The sequence below is a fragment of the Euprymna scolopes genome, chromosome 38 (genome assembly GCF_053919585.1).
Source record: "Euprymna scolopes isolate OS-2025 chromosome 38, ASM5391958v1, whole genome shotgun sequence".
Classification (NCBI taxonomy): Eukaryota; Metazoa; Mollusca; class Cephalopoda; order Sepiida; family Sepiolidae; genus Euprymna; species Euprymna scolopes.
The window spans coordinates 25,212,156-25,235,521 of NC_136519.1; the positions used below are offsets into that span (position 1 = coordinate 25,212,156).

General features: G+C 33.4%; 1 protein-coding gene across 1 annotated transcript in view; it reads left to right on the top strand.

Moving 5' to 3' along the window:
• Window positions 1–14,598, top strand: part of LOC145263099 (dephospho-CoA kinase domain-containing protein-like) — a 41,204-nt gene extending 26,606 nt beyond the window's left edge. Inside the window, exons 2-4 of the mRNA XM_080120025.1 lie at window positions 1,940–2,143; window positions 7,135–7,222; window positions 13,887–14,598. Of these exons, the coding sequence (XP_079976151.1) occupies window positions 1,940–2,143; window positions 7,135–7,222; window positions 13,887–14,172 (578 nt within the window). The 3' untranslated portion in view covers window positions 14,173–14,598. The remainder of the gene's footprint in view (window positions 1–1,939; window positions 2,144–7,134; window positions 7,223–13,886) is intronic.
• The last annotated feature ends 8,768 nt before the right edge of the window (window positions 14,599–23,366 follow it).

Here is a 23,366-nt window from a genome sequence, read left to right on the forward strand (position 1 = left end):
TTCCAAGCATCAAGTTTTCTGTTAGAGGACGTCACTTTTTTAAATAACATTTATTTTTGTCTGTTTGTCATAATTCTTGTAAAGTTTCACAATGAGTATCAAAAACCTTCTTAAAAATAAAAAACTCGCTTAATTCTATGTCTAATCCTAGGTATGAGTGGCAAGCCTCCTCCTAAAACCTTTAGCCTTAACAATAACGCTAAGTACAAGTAGCAGAGCTCCCCACTAAAACTTCCTCTGTGAGCTCATATAAGCGTAAAAAAAAAAAAAAAACACAAAAAACGTTTAAAGAAAAGTGCACATGGTTAATCTCCCATAAAAATATAAATTAGTCAACTGTCCTAAAACGCTAGGATTGTCTTGAAATGGTGAATTATTTTACATGTATGTGAAACCAACCCCCACTCTAAATTCTAAAATTGTTTTTGTTTTGTTTCTATCAAGTCTTCAGGATGTTCACACATAATTTTCCTTAGCCCTATCATTAACCCAAAGTCAGAATGGCAACCTCTCCATCTTCTCATAATTGCACGAAGACCCTCTTAAGACCACGCATAATCGCCTTTTAGAAAACAAACAAAAAAAACACTCAGGATTTATCTATCATAGGAAAAGGGGTAACTGCCCTAAAACGCTTGAGTGATTCAAAATGGGAAATCATTTTACATTAAATTCTAAAATAATTTTTGTTTATCTTTTATTAAAGTTTTTCAAGTTGTTCACATGCAATTGTCTATAAAGGTAGAATCATATTTTGGAAAGGTGGTCAGATGGGGAGGGGTAACAGAAGGTATTAATCTACAATAATACCAAAGAAATATTGCAATATATTAATTTTTAACCAATCCTAGATTTCGATTTCAGTTTTTGGCACAAAAAAATGTATTACAACTAAACTTTGAGTTCTAACTTTTTTTTTTTTTTTATTATGAATACATGGCATTTTTAAGCAATTACCGCATATTTATGTGCATTTACTGCAGATTAGTTAGAAACCACTCATTTCTGGAGATTTTCAGTAGCATATTCAGATTCCTTGCACAAAAATGCAATTCTATGGCAAATTTCATTGCTTAGTCTTGTGTTTTAACAAAGATATAGCATTTTTACTGAAAAAGTAGTGCAAAAAAATGTGACAAAATGCATATGGTCTTAAAGAGAGGAAAATATCCAAACATGCAGGGCATAAAATTAGTCATAACTTCCTTGATTTTAATTGGATTTAAAAAATTTAAAAAGATTCTTTCTTAGCTTATCAAGCTCTTTCTATATATACAATACTGAAATATTTTAAGCCATTTAAATTTTTTCACGTGTATTGCTATTAATTAACCTACAAATGCTTCCTTATGGTCTACTCAAGGCTCTACTGACAAATTTATCTTTGGTTGACGTTTGACAACTATTTTCGCTTACTAACCAAATAGAAAAGTTACTAGCCAAACTCGTGTGATTTTTAGAATATGACAACTTCGTTCCGTGACGAGTATGTACATCAACATTTTTCTGCATTTTTTTAATAAGTATAATTCTAAATATATAAAAAAAAATTTATATTGATACTTGAAGGTATAAACATTCTGATTTCTTTAGATGTTTTTTAAACAGCCTTCGTTAAAAAAAAAGAGTATATTGTTCTATTAAACTTTTATTGTTTAAATAATTTAACTTTGTTCATTTTATTTTTTAAAAAAATTCAAAAAATATTTTCCATTCAGTAGTGAGCTTTGCAAGAGTGTCGGTGAAAGAAATATAATTGCTAAAAGATAAGCGTTTTATTATTTCTAGTCGCCACTTTGAAAAATCACTCCCAAGTGGGACTGTTTCACTCGCACCCTGCTACTTTTTATTTGTTTATTTTGTCTTTGATTTTCGTATGTTTATTTATTTATTTTTTTTAATTTAATTTTTTTTTTTTTTTTTTTTTTTTTTTTTACAGTTGTGAAACCAGGTACGACTGGCTGGAAACGAATTAAAAGACATTTCGGCAGTGAAGTGTTTTTGTCAACAGGGGAACTTGATAGGAAATATGTTGCCAAAGTCATCTTTAATGAACCAGAGAAACGGCAGCTACTCAATTCCATCATCCACCCTCTGATCCGCAATCAGATAATCTGGAGAGTCATCAAACTTTTCTTCAAAGGTAATTTACTTACATCACTTCGACATACCTGCATTCGCTGTTTGTTTTTTGCATCTGAGTGGACAAGGGACTGAGGCAGCAAAAACAGTTGTACTATTGTCCTCTAGATATATCTCTCCTGTTCCTGTCCGTGGGATTTGGTTTCAAGACACATTTGTGCCATTCTCGAAATGTCATAACTATCCGGAGTAATAATATCTCAAAATCTCTATTTTGATGACCACTTGCCTCATATATCCAAAGGGTTCATAAGGAGCGTTACATGTAGCGTATCCTGAGCTACCAAATTCCTCAAGAATGGCATTTGCTGACTAGGCTTTACAAGGCAATGATTCGTCCCCACTTGAAATACGGGTCTCTAGTGTCTGCTGGAGTTGGCAAGGTGTTCTCTGATTTTCTTGAACATCTACAGCATTGTACCATCAGATATATACTTCATATCCATGCCACTACTTTGTTTCCTCTAGAAATGTGCTTGGATTAGATCTGCTGTCTACTCGCCGGAATGTGACAATTGCTTCTGTTGCTTAAAGGTTATTTCGTGGTTGTTGCCCCACTGTAATGCTTAAATACCGTCCTGTGCTGCGACTGAACAGACCAAATCTGTGACGATATACATTCACATTAGACCTGCATAATTATACTGGTCTTTGCTCAGAGACGCACCGGCGATTTCTTTCTGCATTATCTTCTGCAGTCCTGAACGTGCTGCCTTAGAATTGTGTGAATGAACATGTATCACTGTCACATTTTCAGAGTTCTGTATTGGCTATCATAATGTTCCTAAGTTTTATGCATTCCCTAATTAGTTTAGTAGCCTCTGTTTATTGCTAACGGTTTTATGACCATGGCTTAATAAAAGAAAAAAAAATGTTTACAGCACCCTCTTACGTTGGTATCAGACATAGACTTAAGGGAAATAACTCCCTGACGAACAATACTATCTATATACCTATAAAAGTATCCGTGTGCGTGCAGGACAGTCTATACCAAACTACTCTATTAATTTTTGGTCTACAAACTTGATATATAGGGAATTCGAACCTTTGGAACAAATTCAATTTGGTTTTTAACTTCAGGAGATCTTAGTTACTAATAAGTTGTGACATCAGTCATGGAAACAAACGTCCAAGGGTGGCGTGTGCGACACTCAAACTAAAAACTTGACTGGTAGGAAACGAAAAGGTGACAGATGCAAATTAAGACGCGGTCACTTTTCATTAAAAAAAAACGGATAAAAATCCGATGAGTGGTAATCCCATTCAGGATTGAAGCCATATTTATGTCTGCGAATACACTCATCTAAATTTATTAAGCACAAATGTCTTATGTATGATATAAAAAGAAACTGGAATCTTAGGGAGATATCAATCATATCAGTTATCATAGGTGCTACAGGGCTTATGAAGAAGAACCTGAAGTCCTACCTAATTTATATTCCTGATGAATCAAGTGCAAAAGTGATCCAGACAATTGCACTTAAGGGAACAACGAGGATACTAAAAAGAGCTCTCGGTTGGTTTCAATAAAAAGCAGGGCAATGTTGGCAGCTGGTTTGGTTGCCCTATACCCAGCGTTACAATCTTCAAAGGAAGAAAATTTTAAAAAAAAAAATGCAAATCCGATGCATTTCTCCGAATTTATAAAATTTGCTGTTTTGATCGCCTCCATGTTTTATGAATAAACAGTTGAGCCAAAATCCACGACTGAGCAAACATCTATTTTTGCCTCAGCCCCCCCCCCCCTTCACCCCTCTGTCAGGCTTGACGTGGCTATTTCAACCTAAGCATGTACAGTCATAGCATACCCTCGCAGACACTTACAAACTCACATACACACAACTCGTTAAATTTTTCATTATCGCCTGCTAATCAAAAACAAGTGTATAAACATTTTAAATACTTATAATTTTTTATCACTTTACTTTCTTTCTACGAATAAAACAAATTCACATCGACTATTATTTACTAACTTTAATCCAATATGATTTGTGTCATTGAGTGGGACTTTTTAATTACGATTTTCAGAGCCATGAATAATTTACGGTCCTTATATTATCGACTCGGATTTCTTCTATATGTCAAATTATGAGTCTCCCATTTTTTTTTTTCCTTCCGTGGTAACCCAAGGTCATCCTGATCACCGGCAACCAAACTGTAACACCCCTCCTTATGAAGTTCGTTAGGATCCCTTTGTCTTGGAAACTTTGCTCGGATCGTCTGGTTCATCTCAGAGGGTTGTTACATTGAATCCTGTATGCTGAAAGCAGATATCGAAGCCGCAGACAAAAGAAAAACAAACACGTGAAGTGTATTCTACTTCACAAATATACTACAGGTCTTTTTACAGATAGGTTCAGTTCTTAGTAAGTTTTTAAGTCTCAAATCGTTCTTCTCTTCAGACAGCGTCAGACGGGTTTTGGAGGAGGGGTCACATCTTCAGGGAACAGTGTGGCACAAACTCTCGCTAGAAACTGCCTCGAAAAACTCTGGCGAAATTCGTGCTGCGCTAGCACTATATAGTAAGGTGTGTGGTCGGGGTGTAAAATCTCCAAGCCAATCAAAATTGGGGAAACCCCAAATTTTGCAGGTGTGCAATTCGGCCATCATATCACTAATTTTGCAATCTGACATTTACAGATATATTAAATTCTCATCAGTCCGACATCTGGCTCTGAGTTCGTCGAGGCCAGACAATGTTATGTTATTGTTCTAAGTTTCCTGTCATCAATTTTAAATGCAAAATATATCTCTCTGACTTCCAAACAATAAGCAAATATATCTATTTTAATAATGAAATAAAATATATATTCATATCTTCTATTTTAAATCTTCAGGATATCTGCTGTTACCCGGGATCGATTAAAGCTATCTTAGCATAGTTATCCGGCCTTCCTCAGGCCCCTGGGGGGGGGGGTCTAAAGTTCCCCAATGAGGGGCAAATTGCTCCCTCAGGTTGATCACGTTACACTATGTACTGTTCATAATTTGCTCTACGTGTGAATACACTTTATGTAAGATTTCAAATGTTTAGACCAAAATTTGAAGTCAATTTTTTTTTTTTTAATTTTGATCCCAATTTTGACCTTAACATTTATTATTTTTGTCCCAAATTATAATACAAAGTTTTACCCATGTCCAAGTTACCTACATCTAAAATTTCAAGTCTTTAGACCCAAAATTAACTGAGGAATTTAGTAGAATCTGCAAAGGTCAATTCTCAATTTTGACCTTTGTTTGGCAGCCAAATTTTTGCCCCAAAACTAATTAAAATGCTTACCACACGTTTGAATACCTGTTATGTATAAATTTCAAATGTTTAAACCTAAAATTGGCTGAGTAATTTGCTAGATGCCGCAAAGGTCAAATCTTTTGAACTTTGACCCCTTGGCAGCTCAAATTTTCAACCCAAACCGATTAAAAAGCTTGCCCTATCTCTGAATACCCGTTATGTAAAATTTTAAATGTTTAGACCAGAAATTTGCTGAGTAATTTGGTAGACCGCAGAGGTTAAATTTTTTAAACTTTGACCCTAATTTTGACCCCATAACATTTATTTTTGGGGGCTCAGATCAAATTAGAAAGTTTGATCTATGTCCAAGTAACCTACATCTAAAATTTCAAGTGTTTAGACCGAAAATTGGCAGAGGACTTTGGTGTTTGGTAGAGTTTCCAAAGGTCAAATTGTTGAACTTTAATCCCTTGACAGCCAAATTTCTGTCCAAAAAACGATAAAAAGATTTACCCAAATCTCAACATTCCTTATGTCAAATCTCTAGTCTCTAGACCGAAAATTGACAAAGTTTTTTAGTAGGGAAATGTGTACACACACATTTTTCACTTTTATAGATATATAGATTGTACCCAAATATAAGGAGTTCAAAAGTTAAAAAAAAAAAAAAAAATTTCAGTGCCACCAGCTAGAATTGAAGCCAAAATTGATAATGTAGATTGTTAAAAAAAGAGAAAAGGGAAGGACAAAAAAAAACTATGAAGGAGGGGATAGAAGAAAGAGCATATAAGAAATATATATATATATATATATATATATATATATAGTTTTTTGTGGACAAAGATTTAAGCAAGGGCGCACGGTCCACAGACTTTTATAATTATATGGATATGTATGTAATATATATATATATGATGATCGCAACGTCTTGTCAGACGAGTGCCACTCCCTCAGGTACTGAAAGTCCATGAGCCGAAAATGACTTTAGTCCTGCTGGCGAAATTCACACGCTCAAGCAGACATGACACTGAAGACGGTCACTGGTATACATGCATATATATATATATACATGCACATATATATACACATACATACAACCCACATACATACATAATACATATACATACATAAACATACACAAGATGGTCATTGGCATATATATATATATATATATATATATATATATATATATATATATAAACGCAAATATACATATATACACACATAATCATTGTTTAACGTCCATTTCCATGCTAATATGGTTTGGACGGTTTTGTTCAAGGCTTTGTCGTAATCTCAACTGTCTTAGGTCACCCTTAACTGACTCCATGTTTTGCAGTTAAAAATTAATTAGGATTAATATTTAATGCAACAGTGAGTATTCAACCATCAATTCTGCGTTAAACACTCATTCTAAATCAACGAGTTATAACTTTTGCATGTTTTTAAAGGACAAAAAAGTCTGGTCTTAAATAATGACGCTAAAAAAAAAGCTCAAACTATAAGGGACATAACTCCTGTTTGCAATATAAGGTAAAAACAAAAACAGGAGTTAGCTCTCTTACATTTTGAGCTTTTATTTTTTTATCTTCATAACTTGACATTATTTAAAAACAAAAATTAAACTAGAATGACAAATGATTTGTCAGCAACACTGGGTAGATTTTAGTTAATACACTATACTATTTGTTTGAATTTTTTCAATGCTGATTTAATACCAGTTTTTTTTTTTTTTTTTTTTTTTTAATTAAAATTTTCAGGTTATCAGTTTGTGATTCTTGACATCCCTTTGTTATTTGAGTGCGGATCAATGTTGTCATACATGAAATACACCATCGTTGTTGATTGGTAAGTAATTTCTTTTTTAATTTTTGCTTTTTAATCTTTTTGATGGCAGACTTTTGGTGAATCGGAACAGGCGACTCGAAGTTGGCAGCAAACAGTGTCAGATAAAAATATTCACTTATAATACTTAATTATTTTTTGCATAAAATAATAAATAAAAATGTTATTGTTTCAAATTTGTTTTTAGTATTATAAAAATTTTCTACTTCATGAATTATTTATTAATTTCTTATATATTAAGCGAGATAAGACACTGATAGAAATTCAGATGAAAGATCCTGATAGATATTACTTGAAGTAATACTTTCAAGGAGATCCTAGCCAAAAAGGAAAAGCTCAATATTTAAGAATAGAGCAATATATGTTTCGTGGTTCAATTTTAAATTCTGAAAAAACAACATATAGAGACATATTCGATTTAAGAATTTATTGCTTGACAAAGGAATATATAGAAGGGGTTATTTTAATTTCCTTAATCCATGGATTTTCAACAATGGCTCATATCATCAGAGGAAATGAAATGCAGTTAGCAAAATGTTCAGCTGCGAATGGACGCTATTTTGCTTTTCAGCACAATTATTGAAATTAGTTTTTTTGAGTGGTTGTGGATAATTATATGGAGAAAATTATATGAAAAGAGAAGTTGGTAGTCCATTATTGGAAGGAGTCCAATGTCATTTTCGGGGTTATAAATCAGAAAATAGGCCCATGGGAGAAAGTGATATTCCCATATAGCAAAAGCATACTGCTCCTTATTGAAATTTCGAAAAGTATACCAGGCAGCTTTATTCATTGTTGCGTTGATTGTGTGTTGGTTGCTGTGTTGACAAAGTATATCCGAAATTGGGTGGATATACCATTCCATTGTAATTATCTCCATGAATAATAGAATTTGAGCATTGAATTAAGTGTGCAATATATATATATATATATATATTAAAATTTATTAATATAAGCAAATTTACATGGTCACAACACTGGACATGCGAATGTTTCAGACAAATGGTTCGTTAAAACCAGAAATCTTTGTCTGGCAACTTAGTAAATGGTTGCTTTCCCAAGAAGAAAGCAGTCTTTTAGAAAAGAAAAAAAAAAAAATATAGAATTTTTTTTTTTTTTTTTTTTTTTTTTGACACTGTTTGCTGCAGTTGCCTTTTTTTTTTTTTTTTTCTGAATTTCCAGACTTTTTTATAATGATGGATTTTTTTTTTCTTACAGAAAAAGAAAGCTGATTTTTTTTTTTTTTTTTTTTTTTTTTTTTTTTGCAACAACACCTGCCCCCCCCCTTCTCCACTATTTATCCTCTTTTTTTCTTTTTCTCACTTTTTAAACAAACAATTTTCAGTCAAAGATGACAAGTTTTCTTTCTTTGAAATTGAAATATTTAAATTTAATTAATGTGGCTAGGACATGAACTTAAAACGATTTGGATTTTTTTTTTTTTTTTTTTTTTTTTTTTTTTTTTTTTTTTTTTTTTTTTTTTTTTTTAGAAACTAATATGAACAGTTCTAGGTATAAGTAGATGCATAGCATTTGTCAACATTAACAAAGAATTTGTTTCATGTACTTGTTTAATGCATAAAAATGTTTTGTCAGTGATGTTGGAGTCATTAATACTTTTCAAACTAAAAACAATAGTTTCCTGTTTTTATATTTTTGTAAAATAAAATTTGGAATAAACGGGAATAGCTCTCCAATTTTTTTTTTTTTTTTTTTGTAACTGAAAAAAAACATGCAATCCCTCTTCAATCTGACTCTTTAAAAAAGTAAAAAAAAAAAAAATTTATAAGACTGATTTTAGTCCATTGTTAGAACTTTACAACTTTGTCATTTGGCTTAATTTTCTCTTTTTTTCTTTCTTGCTCAGTCTCCCACTATTTTCTTCGTTTCCTGTTTTTTCTCTTTCTCTTTCTCTTCTTGTCTGTAGCAAACGAGATATGATGCGGATAGAGGGAGGTAAAAGACTTTGAAATAAAACTTGTCTCCTTCTCATATTTTTTACATGGGGATCACCACTTATCAAGTACAGTAATCAATGAGATAGTATTGTAGTAATCATTAGTATTGGGGGTTTTGATAGTGTCTTAAGGGGGCGGTTTGTAAGGAGTTTGTTTATGTTGAACTTGAAGACGTCCAAGTTGAACCTACTTTAGGATCTTTCTCTTGCTAACAACATGTTTTTCCTTGTTTTATTTGTTTTTTTATTATTTCTTGGATCAGACATATTTTTTTCAAATTTTATTCCACAAGCTAATTTTAATAGAATTTAACAAAATTAAAATCAAAAATAAAATTAGAAGTATATTAGTGGATTTTTTTTTTTTTTTTTCATACAAAGGCATCACCACTTATCAAGGCCAAGAGGCCACTTGAGGATAAGTGTTAAAGAGAATGTACAGTAGACAAGTGGGCAATAAAGTAATCGTTAGTAATGGAAATTCGGTAAATTTGTTAACTTATATGGAACGATTCATCAAAAACTTATTTACATTAGACCTGGAGACAACCATATTGTAGTCAGCTGGAAAGCAAGAAAACAGAAGACAGTTCCACAGGCGTGCAGTTCTAAGAAAGAAGCTTTGTTCATGGAATCTACATTTAGGTTTAGGCACAGATAAAGAGTGGGGGAATTTATTGATAGTGTTTTCTGCTAGGCGGGTGTTTCTTGTGAAAGTTTGGCGGGGGGGGGGCATAGATTGAAGCTCAGTGGAGCACTTGCCATGAAAATAAAAATTACATAAATTAATGCACTGCATTAAATCTCTTCCCTACTCTCCACATAAACAGGAGATTCTACATTTTTATCTTTTTTTTTTTTTTTTTTTTTTTACTGATTATGTAAGAATATCCAGAAAAATTAGTTGGAAAGAAGGAAAATAATTTTAGAATTTAACTGAAGAGATCAGTTTCGTACATGAATTTAACATTTTAGGACAGTTAACCATTTTTTTTTTTTTTTTTTTTTTTTTTTTCCTGCCAGATATAAATTCTTTGCATTTTTTTAGTGATGGTGGTGAGGGCTTTTTTAAGGTGATAACGTGTGATTGGTTTTACAATGATTTTGCTTGAGGGACTTGCTAATCAAAGTTAGGGTTAATAATAGTTAAGCAAGCCTTTTGAGAGGTTGTCACTTAAAATTAGAATTATGGAATTTTATTTATTTTTTATTTTATTTATTTTTTATTTTATTTTTTTATTTTATTTTTTTATTTTATTTATTTTTTATTTTATTTATTTTTTTTATTTATTTTTTTTATTTATTTTTTATTTTATTTTTTTATTTTATTTATTTTTTATTTTATTTATTTTTTATTTTATTTATTTTTTATTTTATTTATTTTTTATTTTATTTATTTTTTATTTTATTTATTTTTTATTTTATTTATTTTTTATTTTATTTATTTTTTATTTTATTTATTTTTTATTTTATTTATTTTTTATTTTATTTATTTTTTATTTTATTTATTTTTTATTTTATTTATTTTTTTATTTTTTATTTTATTTTTTATTTTATTTTATTTTATTTTTTATTTTATTTTATTTTTTATTTTATTTTATTTTATTTTTTATTTTTTATTTTATTTTATTTTTTATTTTATTTTATTTTTTATTTTATTTTATTTTTTATTTTATTTTATTTTTTATTTTATTTTATTTTTTATTTTATTTTATTTTTTATTTTATTTTATTTTTTATTTTATTTTTTATTTTATTTTATTTTATTTTTTATTTTATTTTATTTTTTATTTTATTTTATTTTTTATTTTATTTTATTTTTTATTTTATTTTATTTTTTATTTTATTTTTTATTTTATTTTATTTTTTATTTTATTTTTTATTTTATTTTATTTTTTATTTTATTTTATTTTTTATTTTATTTTTTATTTTTTATTTTATTTTTTATTTTATTTATTTATTTATTTTTTTTTTCAGGGTATGGGTAGAAAATCAAGATTAGTTGTTTCATTAAATTATGATTTTTTTTTTTTTTTTCTCACACTTTCCAATTGCTTTCCTTTTAATTTTTCTTACTTTTACAAAAAAACATTTTGGTTATTTAAATGAAGCTAAAATGCCACATTATCCTATGCTTCTTCCACTATTTTAGATTTGGAAAAGACTCATTTCACCTTAGATTCCTGCAAATGAACATGTATAGTATGCTTCAACAAATTTGCTGCACTCGTACCCCTTCAACGTAAATAAACAATCAATAAAATCCCATGCCTTTACTGGCGAGATCCGCAGGTGCCAAAATGTTTTATATTCTAATAACTTTTTTCCCTCAAACTACTAACCTTCTGGAATTTTTTTTTTTCCTGTTCTCTGAATGATACCGAAATTCAGAAATTTAAATGTAATGTGAACAAACATCTTGCACACCTTCCCACTTGGGATGTCTTGTATAAATATTAACAGTAGCCTCTTACATTGTAGCATCTCCTCAACTGTCTCATAACGACAGCCTCTAAAGTTTTCATTGAGCTCAGAGAATAACCAAAAGTCACAAGTTTAGACTATAGAGATGATGAGGAAGTGTTTTGATGCTGATGTTGGTCAGATAGTCGGTGACAAGGATGGAGTTGTGGATTGTACCCTTGGGACAGACTTTGCGCAAATCTTCTACAACTTCAGTTCCTTGAAAATAATTGTGTACAGTTACTACACTGACATCAAACTGCACTTATCTCTATAGACTCATAACGGCCATTATCCATGAAATTCTTTATTTGGCCAATCAACTCTGGTGTTCTGACTTACTCTTTACTCCTCCCACACTTCTCATCATCTCTCACAGACTCCCTGCCTTCCTTGAATCTCTTATGCCACTCAAAAACTGATGCTCAGCCAAAAAGTAGTCTGAAGCATTCCATACTTTTCTGTGACATTTTTTTCCAATTTTAAAACAGAATTTTATTGCATATCGTTCTTCTAAAGTGTCCTCGCGTCCAGATTGCATTTTTGAAATTCACCACCAGTAACAATCAGGCTTTAGTAGGGTGTATTCCGATTCCTGTTGTAGCTGTGGATTTGAACCTGAAATCATAAAAATTGGTCGGTCATCTCATAAAATGTATAGAAATAGCATACTGAATTTTCAAGAGTCTACAACAATTTTAAATGTTTGTACAAAAACGTCTGGAAACTTATTGAAGACGCCTCATAATATGAAAATGAGAATTTAGTGCACTGAAAGAGAACACAACCTGAAAAATAGAATCTTATATTTAGACAAATATGAACACAATGATTTGCTTGTTTGTTAAAATGTTTTCTAAATTAAAAAGAATAAATATTTAATATCCCCCCCCCACTTTTTTTTTTTTTTTTTTCTCAAAATAAATCTTTAGTTATATTGCAAATCAAAAAAAAAACAAATACCTCCAGTTTATTATCCATATGTTAAAGTGTGTGTGTGTGTGTGTGTGTGTGTGCAGGTCAACCAGAAGAGACCTGTGTACACCAGAATTCGTCACTTTCGTATTGGCTTACTTCTGAGGTCTTTGAAACCTAATTAATCCAATAATAGGTTATCTGTAACTACAAAAAGTCTAATCTATATATAAGAGTGTGTTTGTGTGTGTGTGTGTGTGAGGACAATTTTCAACCTATATACTCAACAAATTTTTGATCTAAAGACTTTTTTTTTTTTTTTTTTTTTTTTTTTTTTTTTTTTTTTACATGGGGGTCATCACTTATCAAAACCCGAAGGCCACTCAGGGATAAGGGTTATTGCGTGTACAGTAATCAATGAGATAGTATTGTAGTAATCATTAGTATTGGGGGTTTTGATAGTGTCTTACTTAAGGGGGCGGTTTGTCAGGAGTTTGTTTATGTTGGACTTGAAGACGTCCAAGTTGTAGTCAGGTGGGAAACAGGCAAGTGGTAGAGAGTTCCACTGGCGTGCAGTTCTAAGAAAGAAGCTTTGTTCATGGAATCTACATTTGGATTTAGGCACAGATAAAGAGTGGGGAAAATTATTGACAGTAGTTTCAGCCAGACGGGTGTTTCTCGTGAAAGATTGGCGAGGGGGGGGGGATTGGAGCTCAGACGAGCACCTGCCATGGAAATAAGGGCTGGTAAGGGGTCAAAATTGAATAATTTGTAAGTGGGGGTCATCGAGTTTTATCTGTCAACTGCTTTACGAATATGCATGCATGATCGTTCGTCACATGAAAGATTACGTATGTTAAGAATAAGTAGGTTTGAAAACACTTTTTAAATTGTGTCAAGCTGGTTATTATACTTGACTCACTGTCTTTAGGTTTTGGTTTCAATCTCAGCTTGAGTATTTTTTTTTTTTTTTTTTTTTTTTTTTTTTTTTACTTAGAAGAAATGAACTGTTTTAAAAAAAACAATATTCACATGCATTTGTCTTAGTTTCTGTATTAATTAAAATATAATATTTATGCATATTTTATGACTAGTCAACGCTGGGCAGCCTGCTAGTATTTCATAAATAAATGCTTGATGTGATTCCACTCTCATCCTCACTGACCTCGTCCTCATATCTTCTTGGCTATGTTACCTCGAACGAAGTGTAAAGGATTAAAAAAAAAAAATTTTTAATTTAAAGTTTTAAAAAATTAAATGAACCTACAATCAATATATAGGGCCTTTTTTCTGTTATTTTAAAAAAAATAAAAATGTCATTTTCTCTTTTTAGCACAAAGACGCAGCAGATCGAACGCCTCATCAGTCGAGACGATTTTACCAAGCAGGAGGCTCTTGTCCGCATCCATTCGCAGATCGAACTCAACAAGAAATGCCAAATGGCAACGTATGTCATCGACAACAGCAGCAGCGTTGATTACACTCAGGAACAAGTTCAGCGTGTCAACAGGCTCTTAAGATCTTCCAAGGCTCAATGGAAAGTCCGTTCCATATTTTTGGTCTCCTTCATTACCATTTCCGCAACCACAGCAGGCGTGTGCTATTACCATTTTAAATGAGATGTGTAACTGAACACTCCACGCGCACTATCCTCCTCCCTCACCCACCCACCTACCGCAACCCTAACATGCCAAACCAACACAACTCAAATCATGAGGGTGTTGGTCCTTTCTGAAAATGCAGTTCATTAAAAAGATTAAACCATTAAAATTAGCACTATAGACGAACTAGTAATATAAAAACAAGAAAATAAAAAAAGATTTTTTTTTTTTTTGGATGTCTTGAGAAATGTCTAGTCTTTGTGTTGATTATCTTCCCTTTGTAAATTATTCCATCTAATTTCTTTTACGTTTTTAATATTTATTGTTGAAAAAAAAAAACACTTTTTAATATACATGCATATAGAAATATAGCTTTGTATATTTTTTATTATTCTTTGTTATGTTATATACTTTTGTTATGAAATAAAGATAGCTTTGATCTCACCTTTGGTGGCTTTAGTTATGTTTTTGTGTTTTTATATATGTGCACCCACTAGATCTTATAGGGTACCTGTCACCTAGGGCTTTGTTGCAAGTAAAACAGTTGCATTTGCAAGTGGCAACTAGAAATGATAAAATGCCTATCTTTTAGGGATTTTTTTTTTTTTTTTTTTCACCGACATCTTCCAAAGCTTCTTACTGAGTAAACAAGTGAAGCATGCTTGGTCCCCCGTGAGTGCACAGTGAACGAGGCATAAAAAAAAAAAGTTCAGCATTTGCCCCTCTTCTTCCCCACATTTAGCGGCAAAAGTCTCCAGGGGACGTCAAATCCTGATGAAAATAAACAAATGGTGCATATGTAATTTGAGTTCTGCACCATGCAAAAAAAAAATGACTACAAGATGGTCATCTTCAAGTCTGATGTAAACAAATAATTGAGACTTCCTCTTGGATAATTAATTTCTATGACTACTTTTGCAGACTCCACCCATTTTTTTTTTTTTTTCATTTCCTTGTCCAACTGACAATCTCTTTAATCTTTATTCCTTGAGTGGGCTTTAATCTTGATAAGCCATAAACCATTAGAGTTAAAAAAGAAAAATCATGAATGGTTCTTTGAAGAAAAAGGAGAACTAAATACATCCTAAGATGGAATACTGTTGCTACATCTGTGGAAGAGTGTCTAAGAGTAACCTTTCCTGCCTTGACTGGGTACAAAACCAGCTTCGGAATCTAGTGGACGAATATTTTTAACCTCCCTACTTCCTCTTTCTCACAGAAAAGATGTAGCGAGTCTATCTCTGTCGTTATTTTCATGGCAGGTGCTCAATTGTGTGGCACCCCCCAACCACCCTCGTAAAACACTTGTCTAGCTACAACAGCTATCAACAATTTCTCTTGCTCTCTATCTGCCCCTAAAACTAAATGCAAATTCCATGAGTAAAGTTACTTTCCTAGAACTGTCATATGATGGGCTCAACGTAGACAGATTGGCAGTTGTGGCTTGTGCAATATAGAATTAGAAATTATAGCTTGTTGTTTTTTTAGATTAGAAGTTATTATTACAGGCCGGTTGTTTATTTTATTTTTTTGAAAAGTGTCATAACAAAATTAAAGAGATGAGTCGAACAAGCATAGCAATTGTTGACATGGCTTGATGTTGATTGCCACGTCCCAGAACCATTTGTGGGATGCAACATGATTAACAAAAAGTGCTCAATGTCTGAATAATGGCTTCTTTTCTTTTCGTATCCCTTCTGCCGAAATATCTGGTGGGGCAGTTGTCATGTACGTCTTTTTTTTTCTTTCTTTTTTTTTTTTTTCTTTTTTTTTTTTTAAGCGATTACATTTTCTTGTTTTTAATCTTTTATTTTTGAAATTATTGTAGGGGTACTGACGTTGACCACGATGAAAGTGCTCAATATCCTTATCATAGCAGGGGTGTCCAAATGGAACTTCGTGTCGACCCAGGCAACGCCAGGTATCCATGCTAGTAATATGTGCATGTGTGATGTCTGAAGAATGTAAGATAAGAAACCATTAGCCATCGTACATTCTTGACCTCAGATCAGCATAAGCTTGGAGTACCTTTTCTTTTAAATACCACTTCTTCAGTGAAGCCAAATTGCTTTCTCTGGATTATTCTTTGTTTGGATTATTCTTGGAGGTTTGTAATCAACCAATAATCGTTGGGATTAAATTTGGAATATAAAGTGGGTACGAAAACAATATGAAGTTCAATTTATGCAATTTTTCCATTCGACTTGTGACCCGGTGAAAAAGCATTTTATTTTTTATTTTTTTTCCTTCAAATATACCAGTAATGCAATATTCACTATTGATACTTGCTCTCATCGTGAACAAAATACCTTGCTATTTCCCAAAATACAGACCCTAAAATAAAACGAGAGCTGATGCGGGCATCTTTGGTTGCAGAATGAGAACAGTCTACTGTACCACACATGTTGTAGTCAGTTGGAAAGCAGCATCATCATATTTTATTCGACAGGACAGGAAACTTTATTCATGGAAGTTCTGTTCTTCCAGTGTGGTTGTAGCTTGACGCATTCTTGCTATAAATGTTTTACAGAGAGAAAATCAGGCATTGGAGCTCAGTCAAGCACCCACCATTGTGTGTGTGTGAGAGAGAGAGTTCTTTCCTATCTTTTGCAAATTTCACAAAAAGCTAATTTGTGTCTGGCAGTGTTCTTAGATATGTTTTGTACACAAATTCATCCAATAATTTTCGAAAATCGAAAAATGCAATCTTAAAAATAGCTTTTCTCTCTTAAAGATAAAAAAGAATAATCTATACAGGGGAACATTTTACGTTACACTGACTAAGAGAGATAGTAAAATTTCAGCAAATCATTTCTTTTTGAAGAAAAACAGGTTTATTATTAGGGCTATGACAACAGAATATTCTTTTCATCGTTTTGACTCTCAAGTATATACAGGGCACAGTTAGTCAACCGAGAACCACATTACTCTATATAAAAAACATATAAGATATCAACAGATAAACACTCGAGAGTCAAAACAATGAAAAGAATATGCTGTTGTCCTAGCTCTAGTTGTCATTATTATAATCTAAAGGTAGAGCATTCGGCTACAGATCGAATGATCCCCTGTTTAAGCCCGGGTGTACCTCACCATTCTATTTTAATTTTTTCTTATTAATGAGTCAATTTACAATAAGAGTACCATTTAAAATCGCAGCAAATCATTTCTTCATTTGCCTATTTTAAAACTAAACATTAATCATAAATGACTTTTCCAGAACATTCATCATCAAACCGAAACATCAGCAGACATACTATTATAAACAAACAGACGGAATTTGATGAATGATATTTTCATTATTTATTTATTTTTTTATTTTATTTATTTTTTTTTTTTTTTTTTTTTTGAAAGTCCACCGGACAAGTTCGTCCACTGGGCAAATTATTACTCGTAATATAATCAATAGAGAATTGATTCTATAATAGTACATACACAGTCTGCATAAATTAAAATATCATGTTTAAGTTTATTCTATGACGAGGCAACGCCAGGCTGCCAGCTAAAAATGTAACAAAGGAAGACTTACATCTCTTTTGTGATAAAGGGACTGTACAACTTGCTTGTACTTTAAGTGACATTCAACCAGGATAGGTAGAGCCAGCTCCTCTTGTTAAATACAGACCATGCATGGCAGCTTGTAGATAGCCAAGATAGTGATGAACAGCTAGTCCTAAGACCAATGGCAAACACCATCAACCATAACAGGCATGATGGGAACATGAATGAACACATATCCAAAATAATGGCAGAACCCCCAGGGGAAGATGTCCAGTCTGTAGTGGAATGGAGACAAAATGGATGGTAATGCTCAACGCTTCCAAGACTAAGCTTCTTTTTATTAATAATCACGACAAAACCTTCTCGACCACTGATAATCATTATCTGAAAGTACTTCATTCAAACTCCTCGGCTTAACATTCACAGGGAACATGAGCTGGAACAGATACATTGAGGGCATTGCCAAGGCTGCTGCAAAAAAAGGTGGGCTCTCTCTACCATGCTAGAAATTTACTTATGCCTGACAACCTAACCCCCATTGTTCGGTACGTTTGCTATCAGCTGTCATGCGTGCATTTGTGTGTGTGTGTGTGTGTGTGCACCTTCAACAAATGACATCCCTCCCCTCTCCATTTAAAAAAAAATATATATATATATATATTCACATTTACACTTGTTTTTTTTTTTTACAAAATTCAACAAGAGAAGTATGGTCCAACTATTTTACCAGTAACCTTAGTACATTTGATGCTAATATTTCATTTCACGTCTGGAGTAAACGTCAGTCCTGGAAACTTATCAGTGAAGGAGTCTTTCACCATTCACCCATGTGTAGAGTATTACTGTCACATTTGAGCTGGTGCATCTGCTACTAGTCTCTCACCCGTGGACAATGTTCAAAAGAGAGTTGCCAACCTAATAGGTCTCAAACTGTCAGCTAGGCTTCAACCTCTGTCCCATTAACAAAATGTTGCATCCTGTTGCCTGTTTTACAAGTATTTTAATGGTAGATGTTCTGATGAACTGCAAGCTCTTGTACCCCCTCAACATAAATACCCCTGACAAACCTAACAAGCAGCAAAATCCCAACTCAACATATTAGAAATCCCCAGATTTAAGAAAGCCTTCTACTCTAATAGTTTCATCCCCAGAACTGCTAGATTTTGGAATTCCCTTCCTGGTTCATGTTTCCCTGACTGTACTGATGTGCAGAGGTTCAAGTGTAATGTAAATAGACATCTTGCCACTCAATTCCCTACATGGTATCTCCGCAAATTATGTCCCAGATAGTAGCCCCCTACATGAAAATGGCACTGAGTCTTGGAGGTGAAAATGCAATTGAAAAAAAGAAAAAAAGATTACTTCGAGTTGGAATATTCTTATTAATATGGATGCAAAGACCTTTGATGTGATATCAAGGAAACCGATGCTCCTGTAAAATTGCTGCACAAGTGTCACTCGCGTTTCTTGAATCACAGAAGAAGCACCGCATCACTTCAATCTTGTTGGAGAGATTCAGTTTTAAAAAAGCGAGGTTGTAGAGAAGAGATCATCTCTCACTAGCTTGCAAAGTTAGTTTTGTACTCTGTCAAGAAAAGAAAGAGTTTTCCGAGTGATGTCTTCTCAGATATGGTAGCAGTACTCCATCTTCGGACGTACCTGGCTTTTATGTAGGTAAGGGATCGCATCAGGAATGAAGTAATTTTTAGAGTGGGAGTATATTCTGATCCGTATGATTATATATCATAATCGCGTTGACACATTCTCGCCAGATCACCAAAGTTAAACAATGATGAGCCTGGCCAGTACCAGATGGGTGACCATTTGGGAATGCAGAAGCACTTCCACCAACAGGAGCAGTAAGGTGTCTTCTTCATTCACCTAGCCCGTAGAAGACTCTTGGGCAAGGTTGAGTGCCCACTTAGCCTCCACCCCATCCCCGATGAGGGTACATGATGTCACAGAAGGCAGGTGATGGATGAAATCTTGAGCAGCCGAATGGTTCCTTTGAGAATTGATCGACTTTTCTTTGTGTTAGGCAAATAATACTGAGATTGAGGTACAATGGCTAAAACTATCCACTCTGTATGAGCACTGTTCCTATAGCAACTAATTGCAATCTACTATAAGTACTATACTGCAAAGAACATCATAGTGAAACGGTCTGAATGAAGATGGGACTGGAGAGTTATGATCATAAGATGAATAATACACGAATAAGAATGATTTTTCGTCAGCCAGAAAAAAGCTTGTACATTTCGTTTTTGTATAAAAATATAAAAAATTTTATTTTCCATTTCTTTCTTTACTGCCTCATATGCACGCAACCAGCTAGAGATGGAGAGTGCAGACCGGCAGGTGGGTGGGTGGGTGGATGGATGGAGTCACGCTTGCTCTATATTGATTGCCAGTTGACTGTAGGCTTCTCTTCTCTTTTGCCTTTTTTCTCTGGGCTATATATGTGACCTGCTTTTTGCAGGTATGCTCACTTTTTGACAACTGTGCATGTCAAATAGTCGACCTTTAACTATTGATGATATCAATTCTGACATCCTGACCCCATCGTTCAGTCGTTTGCTACCAGCTGTTGTGCATGCATTTGTGTGTGTGCACCTTCAACACGCAACATCCCTCCCCTCTCCATTCCTAAAAATAATTTTTTTTTTACATTCCCCCTCTGTCTCCATGCTGTCTAGCGCCTCATCAATTTACACTTCTTTTTTTTTTTTTTTTTTTTTTTTTTTTTTTTTTTTTTTCATAATTCAACAAGAGATGATCCAACCATTTCACCAGCATCCTTAACAGTAGATTTGATGCGAATATTTCATTTCATGTCTGGAGTGAAAGTCAGTCCTAGGAACTTATCAGAGAAGGAGGTTTCCTCAAGCAGAGAGCTAGTCATTTCAGCTGTGAAGAAATGAGGATCCGAGCATTACTGGCAAAAGAAGAGGTTTTGTTTTAGAGGTGTTAAAGTAACAAGCCACTATTTCCCCCGTTGTATCACTTAATCCAAGTTGGAAGAAAGGTTTGGGTCACCAATGCTCTTGTAAAATTTTCAATTGCAAAACGAAAGTCATTATATGTACATGCCGGTGTTTGTACATTTGGTCTTTTATGCAGATAGGTAATCAAGTAAATTCACAAAGTTAGGTATGTTTATATTCCCCTATGTACGAGATTCATTCCTAAATGAATTAACCGAGCATTATGAATTTGAGAGCTGTAGTTCATTTTAGAATCAGGTACTTATGGGATGAACCACATGAAGGTTGTCAACATCCACAGTGAAAGTGGTGCTATGGAACCAACAGGATTCGAACTTAGCACACCTAGTCTATATCAATATCCACTTAAAAACTGTTACCCCTCGTCCCAAAAAAAAAAAAAAAAAACAGAAAATAATATCATGTTATTGATATGATACAAAAGGATATAGGGTTCATAAGTGGTCGTCGATCGGCTTGTATGTTTAACTTGATTTCGATTGGAATAGTCTATTAGTAGGTAACACAGGTTAATTCCACCACAACACTAACTTAATTGCCATTAATGTGAGGACTTTACTATGTAACACTTTCCGAAATGCTGCCATAAATGGTTTTGTCATTTGCATAAATGTCAACATTATTTCAGAACATGATTTGAAAATAAGGAAGAGGGCCCAAAATGGATCTTTAAGACACATTGGCATTGATGCTTTATGCTGCATATTTTTTGCCATCAACGACTACTCTCATAGATTTATCGAAAAGAAAGGAATTGATGGTTGGGAGGACATTTCCATACATTCTACAGCTAGTGAAGTAAACCTTTGAGCAAAATCCTATAGTTGGATAGTCGGAGTCTATATATATATATATATATATGATTTTCAGAATGTGAGAGATTGTATATAATAAATTCCACAGCCAAACAACGTCGCAGCTCACAAGAGCCCTGACAGTCAAAGAACCGGAAGTCCAAGACCCAAGTTTCGCCCTCATTTGGGCTCATCAGTTAGACACATCCGAACTCAGGATTCGAAACCCGAGCCTCTTGCATGCAAGGCAAACACTTTACCAACTGAGCAAACACCCTGCACACAAGAATTTCTATTAACCAACACAGATCAAGCAAACCACGCCGAAATCTGACTGTGAAATGAACCTACTTCGTCTCAACAAGGGACGCGGTCATCCAACCAGCTAATAACCCCAAGTCAATGTCTCACAAGTAGGAGTTTTAACTCGAAAGGACGATGCCATCCAGCAATGCTAACCAAGCGAGCAACTTATGATAGGATTTTCAGAATGTGAGAGATTGTATATAATAAAATCCACAGCCAAACAACGTTGCAGCTCACAAGAGCCATGACAGTCAAAGAACTGGAAGTCCAAGACTCGAGTTTCGCCCTCATTTGGGCTCATCAGTTAGACACATCCAAATTGTATATATATATATGTATATATATATATATCCGTGTGTCTTGTATATGTATACGTATCTGTATTTCTTACATGTATCAATATATGTTACATGGGCCTGTATATTGTCTAGTGGTGTATATAACAGTATCTTTGATATCTAATGAATGTGTGTATACAGAGTATAGAAATATTCATTGCATCCTGCATCTATATACAGTGTTCATTATGGGTGCGACCACTTCTTCACAAATACACTCAGTTAACAAACGTGACACAAACTTTTATAGACAGCTTTTCTTACAATTAAATGTATAACAATATATCTGCTTGTCAAAGACCAAAAGGGCCACATACCTTCTTATTTGTCTAAGCCCTGAAAGAACACTATAACAATATGTTTTACATGACCTTTATTCATCTTATGAATTCTCTTTTCAGGGTTTAGCACGCTGGGTCTCTTTCTACATTTTCACTGGTCCTTCCTATTCTGCTTCTAACAGGATTGTCCACATGTCTGCTCACTAATGCATTCATCGCCAGCCCTTTAGCTTGATCTCTGCTAACTACCTATTACATCAACAAAACCCCAATCATGTGATCACAAACAGGTGATCTCTCACGTAAGCCAAAATCTGTTTACTTCTAATCAAATTCAACAACTATTCCAAAAATTTAAAACTTGACTTTGTTTATTTTATTTCTGAGTTAAATTCCTGACTAAACATCCCAAGCTGTAAATCCACATTTTCCAAAATCTGATTGTTTTATTTTTCCAATAATAATAATCAACCAGGTTACTTGGCGTTGCTCTGGCATACTAATATAATACAACACTATAAAAGGCCCTTGAAATGAATTCACCCCCATTGATAGGTTTATGGTGAAGAGAGATGTGAGTCGAATGAATTCCGAAAATCTAGTAGTTCTTTACTCTGTGTGTGTGTGTGTGTGTGTGTGTGTCGTGTATGTATGTGTGTGTGTGTGTGGTGTATGTGTGTGTGTGTGTGTGTATGCACGTATAAGTTTACCATACCTTTTTTTTCTGTTATCTTGGTCTTCTTTGGGATGTGATTCTTCCTGTCACTGGTCGATGAGCTGTAAAGAGCATCTAAGATGAAAGCACAACACTGATTTTCTAGCAAAGATCACTTTATTTCTGTCTATGAGTGGACTCGCATTGTTAACTCAAGCTTTCTTGTGTTTTTTCCATCAAGGCATTTTTCCTCTGACCCTTCTGGTCTCAAAACTATCTCAAGTCTGACTGTCTACCCACTTTGACTCCAATCGACTGTCTACTGTCTTCTG